General features: G+C 44.4%; 1 protein-coding gene across 3 annotated transcripts in view; it reads right to left on the reverse strand.

Moving 5' to 3' along the window:
• Positions 1-16,496, reverse strand: part of SMARCE1 (SWI/SNF related, matrix associated, actin dependent regulator of chromatin, subfamily e, member 1) — a 45,830-nt gene extending 29,334 nt beyond the window's left edge. For 2 of the 3 annotated variants that reach the window (XM_048517139.1, XM_048517138.1), the window contains exons 1-3: positions 16,385-16,496; positions 13,451-13,497; positions 11,666-11,709 (exon numbers count right to left, since the gene is read on the reverse strand). In XM_048517139.1, the coding sequence (XP_048373096.1) occupies positions 11,666-11,709; positions 13,451-13,457 (51 nt within the window). In that variant the 5' untranslated portion in view covers positions 13,458-13,497; positions 16,385-16,496. The remainder of the gene's footprint in view (positions 1-11,665; positions 11,710-13,450; positions 13,498-16,384) is intronic. The other variant, XM_048517140.1, reaches the window with a different exon arrangement.
• Positions 16,497-21,685: the final 5,189 nt, after the last annotated feature.

The raw sequence follows: 21,685 nt of genomic DNA on the forward strand, positions 1-21,685 counted from the left end.
ACCAGTACTCAATGTGTAAGACAACCATCCTCTATCCCTCCTTGCCTAGGCTTATCTCTAAATATAGACAACCCCATTGTTAATGTAGACATCCTTTGCTATCAATCAACAAAAGCGGCTGGAGTGCCAAAAATTTAGTGGAGGAATCAACATTCAGCATTAACAGAAAGGTTATGTTTCCAGGTCTCCCCCTTCTTTGTGGAACCCTGGGGGTTGTAGTTCTATGAGGAAAGGGACAAGAGCTGAGGATTTCTATCAGGATTTTTAGCACCTTCAAACAAGGACAATTCCTAAGGTCCTATAGAAGAGAAACCAGGCCAATTAACAGTTTTTGGTTCTAATGTACACAATGTCTAAAAAAGCCACCAGGCCACATAAAATTGCCTTGGGAGGAATATAAAACCCACAAGATGGCCACTCAGAGTCTTGGTCAAATATAGGCATAGCTTAAATGGATGTTTTTGTCCCCTCTACAAAGGAACTTGCTACACGTTCAATTCAGAGAACTGGATTCCTAGAAGATCTTGGTTGTATGTGGATTTTTGTATGTGAAAAGACATACAGCCTCATCAAGGACATAGGTAAGGGGGGGTTCTCGGGTTCAAATAAACCCCATTCATGTCCGAAGCTCCGCCCCTTTGTGGGTTTTTAAAACATTTTAAGTGTTTTTTCGGTTTTGGGGCTGCAGGGGGCACATTGTTTGGGCTAGCAGCACCAAATTTTCAGGGATTGTCTGGGGAACTCTCCTGATGATACTACATGGGTTTGGTTCAGGGGGTCCAAAGTTATGGACTCCCAAAGGGGGTGCCCCCATCCTCCATGGTTTCCAATGGGAGCTAATAGAAGATGGGGGCTACACCTTTGAGGGTCCATAACTTTGGACACCCTGAACCAAACTTCACCAAACCTGGGAGGTATCATCAGGAGAGTCTCTTACTGATACCACCCAGGTTTGGTGAAGTTTGGTCCAGGGGGTCCAATGCTATGGACTCCCAAAGGGGGTGCCCCATCCTCCATTGTTTCCAATGGGAGCTAATAGGAGTTGGGAGTACACCTTCGAGAGTCCATAACTTTGGACCCCCTGAACCAAACTTCACCAAACCTGGGTGGTATCATTAGAAGAGTCTCCTAAAGATACCCTGAAATTTTGGTGTTTCTAGCACCCCTGACAGCAGGCACCCCCCAAATTTCCCCAGATTCTCCTTTTAAATCCACCCCCTTCGGCATGGATTTAAAGGGAGAATCTGAGGTCCTCAGTTGAAGAAGAAGAAGAAGAAGAAGAAGAAGAAGAAGAAGAAGAAGAGGAGGAGGAGGAGGAGGAGGAGGAGGAGGAAGTTTGGATTTATATCCCCCCTTTCTCTCCTGTAGCAGACTCAAAGGAGCTTACGATCTCCTTGACCTTCCTCCCTCACAACAAACACCCTGTGAGGTGGGTGGGGCTGAGAGAGCTCCGAAAAGCTGTGACTACCCCAAGGTCACCCAGCTGGCGTGTGTGGGAGTGCACAGGCTAATCTGAATTCCCCAGATAAGCCTCCACAGCTCAAGTGGCAGAGCAGGGAATCAAACCCGGTTCCTCCAAATTAGAATGCACCTGCTCTTAACCACTACGCCACAGTGAAAGTGATGCTGTTTCAGGGTGGGGGATAATCCACCCCAAAACAGCATCACTTTCAATGTTGTTTAACTAGGGACCCCAGATTCTCCCTTTAAGGTGGATTTAAAAGGAGAATTGGGGCTCTCTAGTTTAAACACCATTGAAAGTGATGCTGCCCGGGGTGGGGTGGGGGGCTCAGATTTTGCACCGGGCTCTATTTTCCCTCTATGCCTCTGCCCAGAGGGGAGGGCAGAAGGAACTGCCGACTGCCAGCTGGGAGGGCAGGGGAGGGCAGAGGAGTCTGCCGTCCCCGGGCTCGGAGAGATGCTTTTATAAGCGCTAGGCCAGGGGCGGGGCTTGGGGAGGCGTGGCCATGCCCTAGGGGCGGGTGGGGTGTGTGGCCCCACTCCCGAACCCCCCCATAAAAAAATCTATACCTACATCCCTGAGCCTCATTCAAAAGGATGGGGGGCAAAAGGACTTCAGGGAGTGGCACAGCCTCACGTTGACACATCTGCCTCCCCCCACTCCCTTGGGCACTTACGTCCATGTCAATCGGTAATGATAGGAACTATTGAGCATGTGCTCTTACACTGCTGTTTTCATCAGAATATTTGTATTTTGTCTAAATTTCCTGGCAGAACAAACCATTTTTATATCTCTTTTCTTCTTGTTGATAGTGCTGCTGAAACATCCTATAAGGTAGCATAATTTGGTACCACAGCGTGCAAAAAAAGCAAAAGAAAGTCACTAACTTTTCATAAGTCAATCATTTTTATTTATATTTTATATGGATCAATATTTCATCGACTGTATGTTGTATACGACTGATTTGTAACATTCCTTGGTTTTGTTTTTGGTTACTGATCTTGGATCAAAATAAAACTGATCTGACTTGAGCAGCCCAGCATGGAGGGTCTGGGTGACAGGATTTCTCACAGAGATCTCTTTGAATGTTTGTGAAATCCTCCCATCATGATGGCCATTCATCCAAAAAATCATGAAGAAGGAAAATTAAAATTTGATTCATTGTCTCCCAGTTCTGCCATGCCCCTACAGAACACATAATGGGCTATATGAACCTTACAAGTGGAAATATCTACCACAGGCTGGTTCTCTGACAAAATAAGATAAACAGTCATGGGTTTAGTGACAGTCGTGTTGACTTAGCATGAGCAGTTTTAACTGAGAAAGTTGTGCCGAATCCAAAGCTTCATTTCGTTTACTGTGAATATCTTTCAGTTGTTGCTGATCCCATTAAAAAAATAGTCTGGAGATGCCTACTCCCAATCACGGTTTTGCCTGGTGACCAGTCACTGTGGTGGTGAAGAATGAGGGGCCAGCACATCTGTTGTTAAGATACTGTGCCTTTGCCCTTGAGAGGGAAAAATCTTGGAGAACTACATTTGGAAAAATAAATTCAAAAGTTTTCACAAGACAGCTGAAAACCGGCCAGATGAAATAATTTTCACTACCCTGACACTGAAAAATGGAATCATTCCTGTGGAATCTTTAGCCACAGCACGGCTACCAGAACTAGCAGCACCAGAACAAACCGCTGACAGACATGGCTGAAATGAAACCAGTTGGTTTCTACACTCGTCCTTATGTTTAGAAGATGTGGCGTGCTGTTCAAGTGCTTCAAATCCCCATTGGATATTACATTCAGCACACAACAAACATTTCTCCTTCACTTTTTTCCCCATTCCCATCCAGATGTAACATCATGTTTCCCACAAAATAAAAAACAAAAATATAAAAATGCTACAAACTGCAGTCATGAAAACAAATAAATACAGACCATTTTTAAAAAACGGACAAATTACAGACCAAGGAGAAGAAACTGACTTTTATTATTTTCCAGCCTTGCATACTTTTCTTTGCACTGCCTCTAATTTTTGTGATTTTGTGTTTGCATTATTTGTTGCTCATGCAGTCTGACAGCTATATCTTACACTGCAAAGAATAAATAAAGTAAATACTTAAAAAAAAAGAAAACAGAATCGGAAGGGTTGTTTTCAACTTATGAACTTAGGGCAAAACTGAGTATATGCTTTAGCCCAAAAAAGCACATTTTATGTTAAAGTTGGGTTTTTTAAAGCCTGGCCAAATATTTTAATACTTCTTTGGAACGAATGACAGGTTAGTTAAAGACAGCACACACTTCCTTTCAGTAGCTCCATGAAACACTGACAATTTGATAGACAAAAGGGCAAATTCTGCCAACTTGCCTGATGCTGCAGTTAACACCCCCCTGAACAAGGCAGATCATTTTTCAGGCCTAGGCCACATCAAAGTGCTGGTAGATCCCGTTATCTATTTTCCGCAAATCATTGGAAGAAGAAAGAATATCTCTGAAACTCTGCCTTTTGCAATGTGATGGGGAGAGTGTGGATTGAATACGAAAGGCCCTACACTCAAATATAACAGACAGACCCAACCTCCAGTTTCCACTCAAGTATCTAACTTGCTGTAGGGTTACAATATAAAGGGACAAATATTACAATGTCTGTTACCATTAAAAAGTGGCTTAGTAATCTAAAAGTAATTTAGTCACCTTTAATTTACAAGGTGAATTTACAAGGTTGAGAAGACCACTATATTCATGTTTTAGATTTGGTGTATTAGTACAACAGGGAATAAATAAGAAAATGATCAAAATTGGTCAAGAAATGAGTTGTAGCAAAAGCACTCACTGCTTAACTATTTTTTAAAGCATTTTCGTATTTACTGCACAAACGCCCTAACCCAGATAGTTCCAGCTGGCCAAATCTCATCAGACCTTGGAAACTATGCAGGGTCAGCTTCAGTCAGCACCTGGACGGCAAACCACCTACATGAGGAGGCAATGGCAAACTACCTCCGAATGTCTCTTGCTGGCACTCGCCAGGACCACATTGTACTAATAAATCAAATCTAAAAACTGTAAAGATGGCCCATGGTCTTGTCAGAACTCTTGAAACAGCACCTAGCTGAGTCTTTGCAGGGCGACTGAATTTATTTTAATGGAATTTTAACATAGAGGAGCTCCCAAACATAACACCTACAAATCTCACCAGGCCCTTTCTGGAATAAGAGGAAGGATATTATTACATTCTACACAATCCAGCGGCTTTCAAGGTAAAGAAAGGGATGTTATTAGCAAAGATTTGGCATTGATTGCTGTTGCATGCCATGGAACCAGCTTTTTAACCATTTCTTTAACATCTGTAGTGATAAATAAGCAGTGAGAGGAATATTACATGCTGACATTTGTTAGAATTTGCAACTGCATCTCTCCTCTTTCTAGTTTCTGCTCTTTGCCAGTGTGGTGTAGTGGTTAACAGCAGCAGACTCTAATCTGGTGAACTGGTTTTGTTTCCCTGCTCTTCCATATGAAGTCTGCTGGATGACCTTGGGCCAGTCACAGTTCTCTCAGAACTCTCTCAAACTCACCTACCTCACAAGGTGTCTGTTGTGGGGAGAGGAAGGGAAAGGGTTTGTCAGCTGCTTTGAGACTGGTTATGGTTGAGAAAAGAGGGGATTAATCCAAACTTCTCTTCTTCTATATCCCAGTTGCTGAGAGTGCCCCCTTTTATTCCTCCGGTCCGGAGTTCCCATTGTCACCTATGGGACCCACTGTTCTGTTTTGCTTCCCCCCTCTTTGGGAGGGTTTTTAATTGGGGTTATTGCGTGACATCACCTTTGTTAATCTTATCGCTGTGTTTTAATTTAAGTTTAATGGGGTTGTTTGTATGGGTTGTTGTACACCGTGCAGAGGAAGTTATGTTGTACACCGCTCAGAGCCCTCCGGGGTAGAGCGGTATATAAAACAAATAAATAAACAAACAAATAAATGCTCATGTGCTGTTCTTTGATTTTTTCTTCGTGTGGAAAAACACCAAGTAGGTGCCTCAGTCTTTTGTGCTTGGATCACCCATACATATTTAAACCTGTGGCTAATAAACCCGTTCTGGATGTGTGATTGGAAAGGGGAGGAGACATTTTTCCCTCAAACTTTTTTTTCTGCTAAAACTAAAGTTTTGCTAAAACTTTTTTTACTTCATCTCCTGGACTTCTTCTGGTTGGCAAGCATGGCCTTCCTACTAATTTGACTTTAACACGCCTACACTGATACAAAAAAACGACAAGGAGAGTGGAAAGCCCCTCTTTGTGGGCAGCAGTAACTGCATACTGACTGGTATTGGAGCAGCAAACATCATGCCACATGCTTAAAAAATACACACACATACACACAGTGGTGGGATTCAAATAATTTAACAACTGGTTCTGGTGGTGGGATTCAAATAATTTTAACAGTTGGTTGTTTACAAGCACCATTTTAACAACGGGTTCTGCCGAAGTGGTGCCGACCTGCTGAATCCCACCACTGTGTGTGTGTGTGTGTGTGTGTGTGTGTGTAATCATGTAAAGCAGGGGTCTCCTAGGTCATACTCATGGATGCCATCGTACCCTCCCCAACCCCCATAATTCTCCAAGTGCCCGACAAGTATTTTTAGGAAATGGGGAAGGCCAGGGGGCGCCTTTATCCAAGACTTTTGATAGGCTCTGCAGAGTTGAAAAATGTTGCTTTGTTAGCAGCTGCCACTACTGCAGGTGGTTCTTGACAGCAGCCATTTTGTGGCTGTGCCCACCAGGCTGTGGCAGAATTCCGAAGGTGCCCAGTGGCTCAAAAAGGCTGAGGACTTCTGACTTAAAGTAACATTTCAATAAAAGTGAGACCAAAGCTAAAACACTGCCATATAATTTGAAACTCTTTCGCTTAACTTAGACATTGAAAAGAACGTCTGTGAACATATACAACATGTGAGATGCAATAAACGGAAGCATGCTTTACTTCGTATTTTATTCTTTTCTTTGCCGTATTTACCAAAAAAAACCCAGTTAAAGGCAACTGTCACAAGGGAAACAACTATAACACGGTACAGTGTTTTCACTGTGCGGACAATACAGCACAAGACATGGTAAAGGTAAGCACATGGAAGCACAGCTGCTTAGACAAGTGGCAAATGGCATGGTTGCTTTAAAGGCATGTAGTAGGAAAATCTCACAACTACCACCAATACACTGTCCAGGATGGATGGTGTAACGGACTTGCCCCACACTGAAAGGCTGCTGTGTGTAAAAGGCCTAATGAAAAGGCCTTAGTAACAGCCAGAGTTAAGGCAGCAGGCTCCACTATACTAAGGACCCCATTTGATTGGTCGAGCAATCAAGGCCAGGGATAGGGGGAGCCAGAGTGCTGGCAGTATAAATAGACAGAGCAGAGCCTGTCAGTGGATACACTCTCTCTGAAGAGATTCTGATACAGAGATCAGAAGGAGTCAAGATTGGGAGAGAGATTCAGGAAGAGCCAGACTTTGACAGAGAGCGGTCTGTCAGATCTGAATTGAAGGATTCTGTCTCAGCAGTGTTAGCTGACAGAAGTCCAGTTACTCTATAACAGGGGTAGGGAACCTGCGGCTCTCCAGATGTTCAGGAACTACAATTCCCATTAGCCCCTACCAGCATGGCCAATTGGCCATGCTGACAGAGGCTGATGGGAATTGTAGTTCCTGAACATCTGGAGAGCCGCAGGTTCCCTACCCCTGCTCTATAAGCTGAGGAGGCTTGTCAGAGAACAGAGGCCCTGAGTTTGGTGCAAAGTGACACGCCAGTGACTTGACAGTAAACACTGTCCAGACCTAGAGTCTGCCCTACCCCTGTGTAACACCAGTCTGGGAAAAGCCCGATCCAGAGGCAGTGAGGCCAGTTTGGGATTAGTGTGAGAGAGGGAGGCTTGTATGCCAGAATCTCACAGGGCATAGGCTGTGTGTGTGTGTATTCAGTGGGTTGTGGATCAGAAAGAACTAGTGTCTGTCTGTGAAGAAACTTAGTAGATCTAAAGCAAAATCACTCCTGAAGAGACACCTGCGTGTGTCTCTCTGTGTGTGAAACCTAAGTTAACATCTGAAGCTTTGTAACTTTCAAGTGAAAAGAACCTCTCTGAAACCATCAAGCGTTAGTACCTCTCTGAGCCAGTGTAAGAAGACTTTCGTTTGTTTTTAAAATAAAGTTCATTCGTTGTGTTCAAGTTACCCTCGTGCCAGCCTGCGTTTGTGTGTGAGAGGTTGAAGAGTGTCTGTCTGAGAGACTAGAATCCCAGCCAATTTTGAGTTCCCTCCATTTTTGTATATGGGACTCTGAAGGACATTCCCCTCAGACCAAGAGCAAATGTGAGGTGGGATCCTTCATTATATTTGGCAGCCAGCAGCAGTTTTGGGATTCCTAGTTCCTTCTCTTTAATGGTGGCAGAAGAGAAAAAAGAAGATCCCTGAACACTAGCCTAGGATATTTTGGGAAACCCCACTGGTCAGTTTAGTGGGAACCTTGATTGTAGGCCACACGTCCCGTTACAATTGGTGGCTAGTGGTGGGATAATACCTCTCCCTCGCCCTTGAATATAAGGGACCCCGTCACAGACGGCTCCATTCATCTCAAATAAAAAAGACCTTAACGGTGCATTTAAACAATACTGAAGCTTAGATTTCGACATATTTTCCATGGTAACTAGAAATGCCTGTAACTAAAAATGCCCACAGAGTTCCTGTTCACCCTTGTACTTTGAGATTATTCTCCAAAAGCTCTGTGTTGCCCATTATCTGAACCAATTTCCCAACCATAATCTCAGATGGGCACTCTCAAAAGCAAGATGCAATTCCTTTCCATCGTCTTTACTTCAAGGTCAGTTCTTAAACATCCCTCGGCATGATCGACACTGTTCTTTCTGCTTTACTTACACTGACTCCCTTGAACACATCTTGCTCTCCTGCCCTAAGTATAACAGCTTCAGGCCGGACTTCTCTGCCTTAACCTCGGTTGGATTCTCAGATCTTCCTATCAATGCAAAGATGATTCTCCTGCTCAACAATCCCAAGCCTGAAATAATGGAAATCGTAACCAAATTTTTGCTGCACGTTTTGAACTTCCCTTGGCTGCTGACCATATTACTTTTACTGTTCCCTACTGGATTGACTCCTTACTCTCCCTGTGTTGTATATGCCTAATAATGGTCTCTGTATCTGAACTAAAAATGCCTATGTAAGGCAGTGAATGGAGAATTTCTATGGCATACTGACACTTTTATCACTACAGTTCACTAAGGAAGAGGTGGTACTCTGATGCTGAGCAGAAATGGTCCTTTATACAGGTTTATGGTACATCAGTGTGATATTCAAATTCAGTTCAGGAGTTCAACAATTAGAACTATTCAAAACTTACTTACAGCCAGCAACAAGGAAATTAGGGCACAGTGGCTCAAACCCACTCCTTAATATGTTGTATGACAGTACTGCTTAATCTGAAAGGCTTCTGAATCACTCAGATTTTCAGTTACACTGTGGGGCTAGAAGTCAGATGATGAATTTCGACTCCTCCAGTCAGTCCTCGTATGTCACACATACACATGGAATGGAGATGCTGTGAATATCTCAATTTCATCCTTATATCCACCACTCTGTGAGACAGGTTAGACTATGAGGAGGTGACTGGCCCATGAACACCCAGCCAACTTCCATGGCAGTGTAGGAATTCAAACCTGGGTGGTCCAAGAACCTTGTCTGGCACTCTAACAATGAGACCACATTGATTTGCAGTATGTGGCTATATCTGGTTGAATTTGAAACAGCCGCACTCGAATATCTGGCTCTGCATTGAAGCGTGTTCTTGTATTTTATTTTAGTATTTAAGATATCTCCAGATATGTCAGAATCTAGTTCTCTAAATTCGTTTACCATTAGGAAGCTGTCTAGATTTCCATGTTTCATTGATTCCACCCCAAAACTCAATTTTCTTTTTAAATGATTGTACATCAAACACAGCTGCTGCTTTTCCTTGACACTAAACTCATTAAATTAAAAAAACAACAACAATGAGACGACACTGGTTTAAAGAATATAAAGTAAAAGTCCAGCAGCACCTTAAATACTAACATTTATTTCAATATGAGCTTTTCTGAATCACAGCCCGCATAATTCAGTGAAACAGGCTGTGACTCACAAAAGCAATTACCAAAATAAATATTTTTAGGCGCCACTGGATTTTTGCTTTATTTTGCTAGAACATGGCTACCCCTTTGGAACGCAATGTATACAAAGTGTTATATGAAGTATTACTGTATTACAGGATTGGGGGCAGTCAGATAATTCAAGATTAGATAACAGAAGATTCGATAACAGATACCCTGTTTATTTGAGAATTAAAACCTGAATCACTAGAAAGATGTGCAAAAAGGCACTTTTAGAACTAGCTTATCTAGTTCATATTTGCAACAGCAGTGTATTATTTGAAACCAAGGCACTGTAGTCAATGACAACTAAAAAAAGTCAATGAAGAAAGAATCGAAACAGAACATTGTACAGCCCCTGGGAGAAGATATGCAATCCATACTTCTCTCCGCCTTCCTCAGTCCTGGAAGCTTCTCAGACCTAGGATTTTTCTGAAATAGCCTTCAGGCAACCACGTCTTGGAATGTGCCCCTGGCTGCAGCCAAGTGAAGGATTTGAAAAATTTTTATTCCATTCTTGTAATGTGAGCAGCGTTGTGGGACATCATTAATATGCCATGCTATCGAAATGCAGATTCCAATGCAGATTCCAAGGACAGTGAACTCAGCATCTGAGACTACAGGAGGACTGGATGGAGCTGAATAAAGTTAACCCAGATAAGGCAGACGTACTGTTAGCCAATCCTTCAGCAGATTTGGGGATAGTCTGGACTGGGTTGCATTCCCCTTTTAAAAGCAGTGGATACCCTTGGATCCTTTATTAAAACTGTATGCTCAAAGACTTTAAGGATTTCTAGGGGGAGGGATGGTCCAAATATATGCTAAATAAACAAATATCCAAAACTACTTTTTATGAACATAGGTTGGTGAACTAGCTGTGATCTTTGATGAAATACACTGCCCTGTCTATTGTCATTCATGAGGGTCTGCCCCCAAAGAGTGCTACGAAATTTCAACTGGTTCAAAATACAACAGCTGGTTATTAACTGGAGCTTGCTGCTGAATAAAGCTTCAATACAGCTGCCTGTTTTTCATCTAGAACCAGGCTGCGGGTGAACTATCATTTTCAACAAGGCTGTGACAAGGCTCCTGAGCGCAGAACTTCTGCTATTGCCTTTCTAGTACCTGCAACAGGTACTGTGCCTTCCCTTCTAACCTGCCAGGACACCCAGCCATACCTCACTCTTTGGAAATGAAGTCATAAGAATAGGAAAAAATCCAGAAAATGTTTGCTGCAGCCAAAACACACACTCGCACCTTTGCAAGCTTCAAAGACCACAACCTGCGTTTAGCTTCCAACAAAGCATAACTGCAACCTTTACAAATTATTTTATTTTAAGAGAAAAGGCCAACAGAAGACTACTTAACGAGGAAGTGAAGATATGAGTTCTTTCAAAAATTCACATAAAGTGTCAACTCAAATAAGTCTGGTTGTTGTGGTCTTTCTGGGCTGTGTGGCCGTGGTCTTGTAGATCTTGTTCCTAACGTTTCACCTGCATCTGTGGCTGGCATCTTCAGAGGTGTATCACAGAGAGAAGGCTGTTATTTGCTTCTCACTGGGCACAGTGTGTAACATCCTCCTCTCTGTGATAGAGAAAACCCACAACCACCAGTTGAATCTGGCTGTGAAAGCCTCTGACAGTACATCAAATAAGTCTGACTGAACATTTTAAGCCATGATCTTCCCCTAGCGTTTTGCAAGGATCAATGTTTGGTGCAATGTAGCAGGGAAAGATAAAGAAGTCAGTACTGCAGTTAACACTTTTTTCAGTAGAGTTATAGTTCAGAAATAGGCCGGGCTCCACATTCTAGTTCTTGAAAAGGTCCAATTCAAAGATAAAATATGGCAAAAAGGTCTGCTGGGATTCAGATGTCCTGCAGTAGAATCAGGGTTTGCCATTGAAGTGCACACCTTGCTCTGACTTATGAAGCTCCCTATACTCTCTCCATTTCAAATGTAATGTGACTAAAATTACACCAGGCTTTTGGATCTGTGTGAAATTAAGAAAAAATGTTGGCATACTTACGGTTGTGGGGGCTGGGGTGGGCGGTGGGGCATAAGACGGTCTTTCTGTTTCAAAAAAGAGGGGAAAATGAATGACTGTGTAGAAGATACTGAATCAAGAAACTACACAGCGTTTGAGACATCAAAGCAAAATATGAACAGATGAGGAAAAAGGAAGATGTAGAACTTGAAAATGTGCCTTAAGTGCTATATTATAGGAGCGCCCAAGCTATGAATTGGGAGTTTGTGGGGATTCAAGTAAGTTAACAGAATGAATCTGTCCTAATAGAAAAACACATTTATTGCCACAGCAGGTTTCTGCCACCCACTCAGTTTTACTCCCCAACCCCCCACCAACTCAGTAGCAAGCGGCGGTTAATCCAGTAACAGGAGTTACTCCATCTTCATATAGAAGAATTACTTCTGCCTAGAAAGTGTTCTCTGTAAGGCCCTTTCCGCACAGGCCAATTAAACTGGGATAAAACTGGTAAAAAACCTGGGTGGAGGGGGCTTCGCTTGGATCCCACTCCTAACACGGATCCGCTCTGCGTCCCGCCCAACCTGGGTTATTCAAGAATCGTGATTTCTGCTATTCTTTTGTTTTAACACACCTCGCAGTCACAGTCTGCAAGGCATGTTATGCAGCTGCGTTTCCCCCCTCCCCTTTCCCAGCTGCCATCTGCAGAGCCACGCAGGCACTGCTGGCTCCAGCAAGGCTCTGGGAGAGCCTGTGTGCCTTCCTGTGTAGCTGTGCTTCAGAGGGAGAGGTAAGTATTACAAAAGTTTTTTTTTAAGCACCTCAGTGTGAAGGTGTGCGCCCCAACTGATGCACTGGCTGTCCATGGGACAGCCCGCTATGCAGACGGCCTGGGGCTATGCTGGGCTCATTTATCCTGGCTGCAACTCGCTCAGAATATGCTGTGCAGAAAGGGCCTCACATTAAATGTTTCCTACATACCCTGTTTCCCCTAATATAAGACATCCCCGAAAAATAAGACATAGTAGAGGATTTGCTGAAGTGCGAAATATAAGGCATCCCCCAAAAGTAAGACATAGCAAAGTTTTTGTTTGGAAGCATGCCTGACGAACAGAACACAGAAAAATAAGACATCCCCTGAAAATAAGACATAGCGCATCTTTGGGAGCAAAACTTAATATAAGACACTGTCTTATATTCGGGGAAACACGGTAGCATAATGTTCAAGTGGAAGTGTTTTCCAACTAGTGTACCTGAATTCATATGCAAAGCCTGCATCACCCGCCATGCAAGAAGACCATTCAGAACTTCAGTTACAAGAGGACAATCAGTCCTAAGCAAGCCGCTTGGATAAAACGATGAATGTGACTGACACAGTGGCAGCACTGTCCTTTGTCTACATAAGGCAATGCTATGACAATGCTTTCCTTCCAAGACTTAGAGCATTTCAGGCTGGAAAAGTTTGGATTTATACCCCGCCTTTCCTTCCTATAAGGAGCCTCAAGGCGGCTTACAAACTCCTTTCCCTTCCTCTCCCCACAACAGACATCTTCTGAAGTAGGTGGGGCTGAGAGAGTTCCAAAGAACTGTGACTAGCCCAAGGTCACCTAGCAGGCTTCATGTGTAGGAGTGGGGAAACAAATCCACTTCACCAGATAAGAGTCCACAGCACAAGTGGAAGAGTGGGGAATCAAACCTGATCCTCCAGATTAGAGTCCACTGCTCTTAACTGCTACACCACGTAAATGAGCTGAGGAATGAAATACAAACTGCACCATTTCATATGCAGGTAAGGTAAATGAAACAGGAAACTCCTTATATTGAACTTACTTGACATTTTGGTAGATGAAAATGTTCAACTGGATGATAAATTAAACCTGAAAAACAATAATATAACAGTATGAACCGGGTTAACATAGAATGCCTCAGAACTTGTTACAATGCAGTCTATTGACCACACAAACAGATAAACATCATAACTCATACACTGGACAAGAGTCACAATCAGAATTCCAGCCTGCTTGCCCTCATTCTCCACTAAATGTTATCATCCACTTCAGCTCTCTCTGTTCCCCTTGATGTCTTTCCTCATCCTGGATATTAAATTGGAAGCTCTATGGGTCAGGGACCTGTCATTTACTCTGCAATGGTCACCAATGGCATGATATATGCATATCTGTAAATAACTTACAATCGGTAATATTATACTAAATGCTGGTGGCAATTAAGTGCACTGATCAAAAGTATCTTGTTTTATAGCATATTAATATGCCTGTTGTGGGAGAATACCTCTGAAAATAATGTACTCCTCCTTGTTCCTAGGATTGAAAGCCTTCACCATTTGAGGCCTATTGTAACGAATTAGCAAAGTCCAGGCAAAGGTACCATTCTCAGTTCTTTATAGTACTGGCAGTCATAGTCGAATACAGGGAATGCGAATTCTGAGAGATTCAGAGCTTTGATAATAGCTTTTACACAGTAGCAAACCTCTTTCCCGCCACAAGAAATTAAACAGTACATAGTTTCACACAGGCAAGCAGAGATAACGTGGAAGCAAAAATCCCCTGCCTAGGCAGATAGCCAGAGCTGACAGGCGAGAAAGATTCAAGGACAGTGCACACACTAACAACATCCTGACACCTATGAATAGCGTGGGTCAAATCCAGCACTCTCTAGATACGATGTTAGATCTGGAAATGCTCCAATAACAAGCCTGGGGCAGAGGCAATCTCAGCCGACATACTGTACCCCCTTTCTGTTCTCTACAATTCTTGGCATGGAGATGAAGGTGCCTTTGAACCACGTGATGATTTAGGTATTCCAAGTAACTATTTCGTATAATGCTCTCACTAGAACCAAAACTCCTTTCCTAGGACTAAGTCCCACTGAGAAAACCTGGGTAGGAGTCTGAATAGATCTGTTCAGCACGGTTTTCAAGAGAATCAGATGGATCTACCAGAAGTGAGCATGGAAGGCAGGGCAGGTTTTTTTCCCACCTCCCCCAAACCCAAGCATTTTTCTTTTTGTCCTGAAATTCATCTCTTATATGTGCCCCACAGCAACTAGGACAAATCTAGTAAAATTTATTCTTCTCCACTCCTTCCACTTGTATCAGACTTGACACCCTGCATTCATTCCTAATACTCTCACATTGCTACATGTGAGCCCACTTCCTAGTCTACCTCAAGTTCACCCTAGACCCCATCAAGTAGGCATACTTTGGGCATTCCTGGCTCAACCTAGGTTCTTTAGAGCATGGGGCACTAATTCAGACTAAGATGCATACAGAGTGCTTAAGTATCCCCAAGCCATGGTTCTCACCTGAAACAGCCCTGGAAAACTGCTACTGTGTTTCCCCAAAAATAAGCCTTTCGGGGGAGGGCAGTAGATAAATTAAATATACAATACAATACAATACTCACTAGTTCAAATCCTCTGAAAAAGGATCATCAAAAAGAAAAGCAACAAAAAGATGCAGGTATTTATAACCAGAAACTGCTCACAACAAAAGAATGGAAAATCAAATGATAGGTGGCATTGAGCACCTTAATATAACATTTAAAGTGAGAAAAACTGGATTTTTTTCAATATTGGGGAAAAAGTAGGGTTACCAGTCCCCCCAGCCACTGGAGGAGGATTATGGGGGTAGGATTATCAACTCCAGGTTGGGAAATTCCTAGAGGTTTGGGGATGGAGCCTGGGAATGTTATAGATTCCACCCTCCAAAGCATCCATAACTGTAATTTGGAGATGAGCTGTAATTCCAGGGGATTCCAAGTCTCTCCTGGAGGGTGGTACCCTCAGGAAATGACCTTCATAGTCTGGAGATGAGCTGGGATTCCTGGGGATCCCAGGCCCCACCTGGAGGATGACATCTCAAGAAACTGCTTGAGGGAGCACAACTGGGGGCCATGGTGCCAACACACTATACAGTTTTGGCTCATTCCTAGGCAGTGAAAGGAAGCTGGAATCCCCTCCTGAAGCTGCACTGCTGCTGGACTAGACCCAGATTGTGGGGGCCCAGGAGGGGATGGGTGGAATTTGACTGGAGTGTCAAGATATTTTGAACCAGCCTTGGTGAGGGAAACTCATTGGGTGGGAAGGGCAGATTTATGTAATTACGTAGAGGTTGGCATCCATAGGAAAATGCAAAGAAACTACCATTTCTTTGGATGGAGTTGATAATAAAAAATGATAAAAAATTATTTCAAGAGGAATGTCTCCTTAACTATATTGTCTTGAGCAGGTATTCATTACACAAAATTGGTATTAATTCTAAAAAAATTGCTTATGCTTGCAAACATGAATGACAAAATTGCGGGACACATATATTTTGCGTAAGAACAGCAGAATCCTACTGTGTGTATGGCATAAAAAACTCTTTTAGGTGCCCTCCGCCCCCCAATTAATACCTATGGCTGTTGTATACCTTTCAGTATCTAAATTATAATACTGATAGGGATATTTTTCATTGTTTTCTCATTATAACTCTCTCACAATTGTTTCTTATATTAATTTTAACACTGATATAGGTATTTTTCATTGTTTTCCCATTATAATTCTCTTATAATTGTTTCGATGGTCGTGGACCACGTTACTTTTTAAAATTCCATTAAAATCATTGAATGTAACTGAATTGAGTGTTTTGCAGGGGGGAGGGATAAAAGATGGCGGGAAGCTCCACCCTTGTAGGGTCCATGAATGCAGGAAAGTCCGACAGACTCTTTCCGAGGCCAAAACCCTTTCCGAGGCCCGCAAACTCACCAACTCCGACCCGGGCCTGGGACCCTCCTTCTTTGTCTCCAGATGATGATCCGGGAGGCTCCAGAGGAAAAGGCCAGGCGCTACTCCTGTTTCCGAATCCGCACTTTCCACACAGCTGTCTCTCTCATTTGTCAAAAAAAAGCCTCCACTTTGCCCTTTGCCATAATAAACAACCTTTAAATTGTGATACATAATTTTCTCCTCTCTTTGCTCCTCTCTCCAACGCTTTCTCCCCTTTCTCCACCAAAGAGATTGTACCGAAACTGCCGAGAAGTGGTAAAACCATCTTTACCTGACGAGGCTGAAAGGCCAGGGAAGGAAGGAGGAGCGAGCGAGCGAGCGAGCGAGCGAGCGAGCGGGCGGGCGGGCGGTTGTGTGCCAGATCACGTGAGGACGGGATGACGTGATCGAAGCCGAGGAGAGAGTGAATGGGACCTGGCGAACCTGTGAGATGCGCGCGCACTCAGCAGATGGGGGAGGGGGAGCAAACGAGCCGCTGGAAGCAGAGACGAGAGAGAATGGGACCCAGTGGACTTGTTGGATGCGTGGCGCATTTAGCACGAGGGGGAGCGCCTGGGTACGCGGAGGGAGGATTTGATGCTTTTTTTCGCCCGTCTCTTTGTCTGTTAAACTCCCCACAGGCGACTTTCGCAGATTCTTGTCGAAAATATCCAGTCTTTTTAGTTTTTAAGATAAGAACATCATTGGCCGAAGCCCTTTCGTGTCACTTAATCCCCGAAACTGGTTGAGCAACTGTAATAGTCTGAGGGGGGGGTGGTGGCAGTCTGAGCATGCTCAGAGGCACTCTTCAATCTTATTTTGATGTTTTCAAGGGTTGAAATGCTGAAGATGCCCTGATGCGCCCGCCCTGCTCCTTGCAGGGCGGGTTGAAGATGGGTCCGGCGGCTCGGCCTGGCCGGGCGACTGATTCGCCCACCCTGCTCCTTGCAGGGCGGGTGAAGATGGGCTCAGCCTGGCCGGCCGCCGGGCAACTGATGCGCCCGCCCTGCTCCTTGCAGGGCGGGTTGAAGATGGGTCCGGCGGCTCGGCCTGGCCGGCCGCGGGCAAGGAATGTGCCCGCCCTGCTGCTTGCAGGGCGGGTGAAGATGGGCCCAGCGAGCCGCAGAACAGCGGCGGAAGAGCCGCATGCGGCTTGCGAGCCGCGGGTTCCCGACCCCTGTTCTAGTTCAAGTTAAGGAGTGAGGCAACCCCAGTTTTTTGTCATTTCTAAGCTACGTTTCTACAAACGTTTGCACGCTTTTAACAATTGACTGAGACCTCTCCAGAGAAAACCAAGCACACATTGCCACACATCTCTTCCAGAATGAGTAGACCTGGGAAAATTACCAGCTTCAGATATTCTCAGCCTTTTTGAGTTGCGGAGCATTTTTTGTTGGAGAAATTGGTCATGGAATGCTGTCGTCATGCATTCTCGGCTGTTTAGTACCTTCATAGGTACTGAACTGAATTACAGTAGTATGGACTGTGGGAGGTATTTTTAAGTGCCTGGCCATATTAAGCATCATACAGTTCATGGCCGCACATAGGAATAGAGACAGATGATCAATAGAGGGAACAGAAGAAGACGTTGAGAGAAGGATGATATTTTCCAATCCAGAAGATGTCAGAAGAAGTGAGAGGTTGTGACCAGCACTGCCCACAGGAAAAGACAATGGGCTCAAGAAGAGAGTTCCAAGGACAAATTGCTCTAGTCTAGTTACAAGAAAAATTGTCCATCTGGCAATGGTAAGGGACGGAAAATCTTCCTGGAACAAAGCACAGTTTCGTTCCCAGGTACAGACAATTCTATGGAAAAAGGCTTGATTGGATTATGTCCTGGGAATGCCCAACTCTTGATGAGGGTTGGGTTGCGTTGATGACTTTAGAATCGGGTGTTTCAAGACTGGATGAGCTTGGAATATTAAAATAAAGAAACTCCAGAAGGTTGATGACTCTCTCTACTGTTTTTATTGTATTTATGTTTTAATTTGGGATTATTCTATTGTTTTAGTTGCAATGTATTATGTCTGGTTGCCTGTAAACCGCCCTGAGCCCTTCGGGGGTAAGGTAGTCTAATAAATCAAATAAATAATAATAACAATAGCTGGACAGGAGCTTTAAGATTAAATTAACATTTGGGAGAAAGGCTGCAGGGTGATCTAGTTGGTCTGCTGATGGAATCAGGGTGTGGCCATTCGCAAGTTCTTTGTGAGACTGAAACTAGGTGCATGTTCTTAAGGTTGAACCTTTGTTATTCAGATTAGAGTGGTTGGGCCTTCAGGGAAGGCATTGTCTGATACTATGCATACTTTATTTGGGAGGGGGAAAGACTGATGTAATGTATCAGGCACAGGGACGTAGCTAGGGAAAATGGAGCCCTTTGGGCACTGCGCCCCCCCCCCCCATGCCCCACTTACCTTAGCCAGTGGTGGGGCAGGGACAGGTAGGGGCATGTGCAGTGGCCTCCACTGGGCGGGGCGGGGCCATGCAGGGATGCGCACAGCAGCCTCTGTTAGCCCTGGTGGGGTGGGGCATTGCAGGGTTGCCCAGCAGTGGGGGGGAAGGAGGAGAGGTGTGGGGGCCGATTTTCCACCTCCACATGACCCCAAGGAGCAAAGCAAGGATAAGCCTGTCCCCCCCCCCCCGCCCCGTGGTAGCTATGCCACTGATATCGAAGCCGTTGAATCGGTATTGGGGTCAGTCTTATCCTTGCTTTGCTCCATGAATCTGGGCTGTCTATGGTACCATGAAATGACTGGTATGGCCTTGCATGCCAATAGTGTTGTGGAAGAGGTTCTAACTGTCTTCCTGATTTTTTTTTGTAGAGCAAAATTCTGTCATGTGATTCTGATAGTGGAGTCAGAAGTGATTTTATTCCATTTCTGATCTTGTTTTTAAATAAAGATGGAACTGTGTTTTATTTCTGTATAAGTTAGGTAGGAACAAACTGTATTAGATAGAAAGTAGGAATTATATCTATCTTTTGTATTTGCGTCTGCATGGAACCTCCTTGGCTCAAGGCAGGAATCCACCCCTGCTCCAGCTGGGCATGTCCCTTTCATTTGTAAAACCCTGAATGGACGTTGACAAAAGGGCCCCCGGAAGAAGCGCCTCAATCTGCCTAATCCCACCAGCAGGCAGATAAGGGTGCCATCGTCATTAAGTTTCGTTTCCTGGCCTAAGCACCCAAAGGACTCTTTTGTGTTTTTCTCGCCAGTGCCTACGTCATCGCCTCGCCCTGCCTCTGCTGCGAAATTCAAGAAGGGACTGCCCACTGGACTCTAATTGGTTCCTATGTACTTGTAGATGTATGATTGGTTGTTGTGTATTTTGTGAATGAATGGTTGTAGGCTGTCCTGTATTCCCCCGGACTCCCGGGCGGGAGAAAGTGCATATAAGCTGTTGTAAAGCTGCTAGGCAGCGCAGTTGCCGTGGTGTGGAGGTGCTGACACATAGGTCAGCATCTCAATAAAACCTTTTATTATTTCACTGTACTCGCTGTGTTGGGTCCCATTTCTGTTCCCCTGCGCTGCCGAGAGCTGGTTGTCTGGAGCTATTAAAAGTTACCTGGCAGCGCGGTAACAATTCCATACCTCACAACCTGGTTTACCACCTGAGTGATAACTAGATCTGTGTCTCCACTGAGCCTAAGCTCTTTTTTAAATAAAACCTGTTTGATCTGAAATTGTGTTATTTAAAAATATGATTGTTTTTTCTTAAGTCTTCAATAAGAAGGACTGAACTATAAAAATAAATATGACTGTATGGGGAAAGGCAGAGTTGTTTCCCAGGGCTCTTATGTCTCAGTTTAAATATAAGCTGTCTAGAAAAATAGCCAGCTGTCAAACTGTCCCCAGCAGTGTTTTCCTTTCCCCTCAGTATCATAGTTTTCTGTGTCTCAGAAGCAATGCTGAATACTTTGAAGTCAGTTTAAGAGAGTCTGATTTTTATGGAAACCTGTTGGATGACCTTGGGCTAGTCATGCCAATCTTGATCCTCCTTGATCTCAGATTGCAAATGCCTTAGCAGACCAGGTGCTCAGGAGCAGCAGCAGCAGCAGAAGGCCATTGCTTTCACATCCTGCATGTGAGCTCCCAAAGGCACCTGGTGGGCCACTGCGAGTAGCAGAATGCTGGACTAGATGGACTCTGGTCTGATCCAGCAGGCTAGTTCTTATGTTCTTATGTTCTTATGTTCATGCAATATCAGCCTCAACCTTAGCAAGTATTTGGATGGGAGACCACCAAGGAATACCAGGGGAGTGAGCCAAAGTCAGGTAATGACAAACCAGCTCAGAAGGTCTATTGCCTTGAAAATCCTTCGGAATAGCCATAAATAAGCTGGGATGACAAAAAAAATGAGAGTAATTTTATAATGGTTCCTGGGGGCTTCTCTGTGTTGTGTTGGGGAGGGGAAGGGAAGGAGTTTGTATGCCTCTGAAACACGTTACAGGAGAGAAAGGTGGAGTATAAATCTGAACGCCTCTTTTTCTTCTAAGAGACAAATGTTCTTTTGGTATGTTTTTAGCAATGCGTGGGAAGATTATGAAATTTATACTTAAAGGATTTGTGCAGTTGAACTCTATTTAAATTACTAGGGACATTCTAGATCTATTAGTTCAGTGAACAGCAGCATGTTTGCTTTGCCCACTATGCTATCCTTAGCAAGGTTTTCATACTTTTCACACTTTTCACACATCTGCCCATGGGAGTGGTGCAGGGCTGCAATGGTGCATTTGCTCTCCCCAGGGCACTTGCCCCGGCAGAGGGATGAATTGGGCAGCGGCTAGCTGCCCTGATCCTCCCTGGTGGTGGGATGCAGTGTGGGACACTGCATCACCATCCCCGCTGGCATGTGGCAGTCCAGAGTTATGGCTAAGAGTATAGCCTGGGGTCAAGCTGATGTTAAGCAGCTTCCCCCGACCATTGGCCCTGTTGCACTGGTGGCTGGGTGTCAGGTCTTAAGACTAAGTCAATAGTCGGACTCTGGATGCTCGATCAGAAGTCTTTATTGAACCTGGCTAGTACTTGGCTTTGGCAAAGCCAGTTCTGCTGGACTATAATGCTGCCGGTAATCCACCTCCTCCTCGTCAAACATTTGGTGGTGCAGGGGTGCCACAATCCAGGACAACTGTTGGGCTGGTGAGGGGCCCCATGTTTCCCATGGGTTGAAGTCCAGGATTAGGTCTCCCGGGTGTGACCCAGTTTGCGCAGCCGGTGAACTGGGGTCAGTGACCGGTGCTCAGGTCCCATCTGGGGCCTTGTCGTCCGGTTCCATACCACTTGTACCATTGTCTGGAGT

This window comes from Sphaerodactylus townsendi, linkage group LG15 (assembly GCF_021028975.2).
Source record: "Sphaerodactylus townsendi isolate TG3544 linkage group LG15, MPM_Stown_v2.3, whole genome shotgun sequence".
NCBI lineage: Eukaryota > Metazoa > Chordata > Lepidosauria > Squamata > Sphaerodactylidae > Sphaerodactylus > Sphaerodactylus townsendi.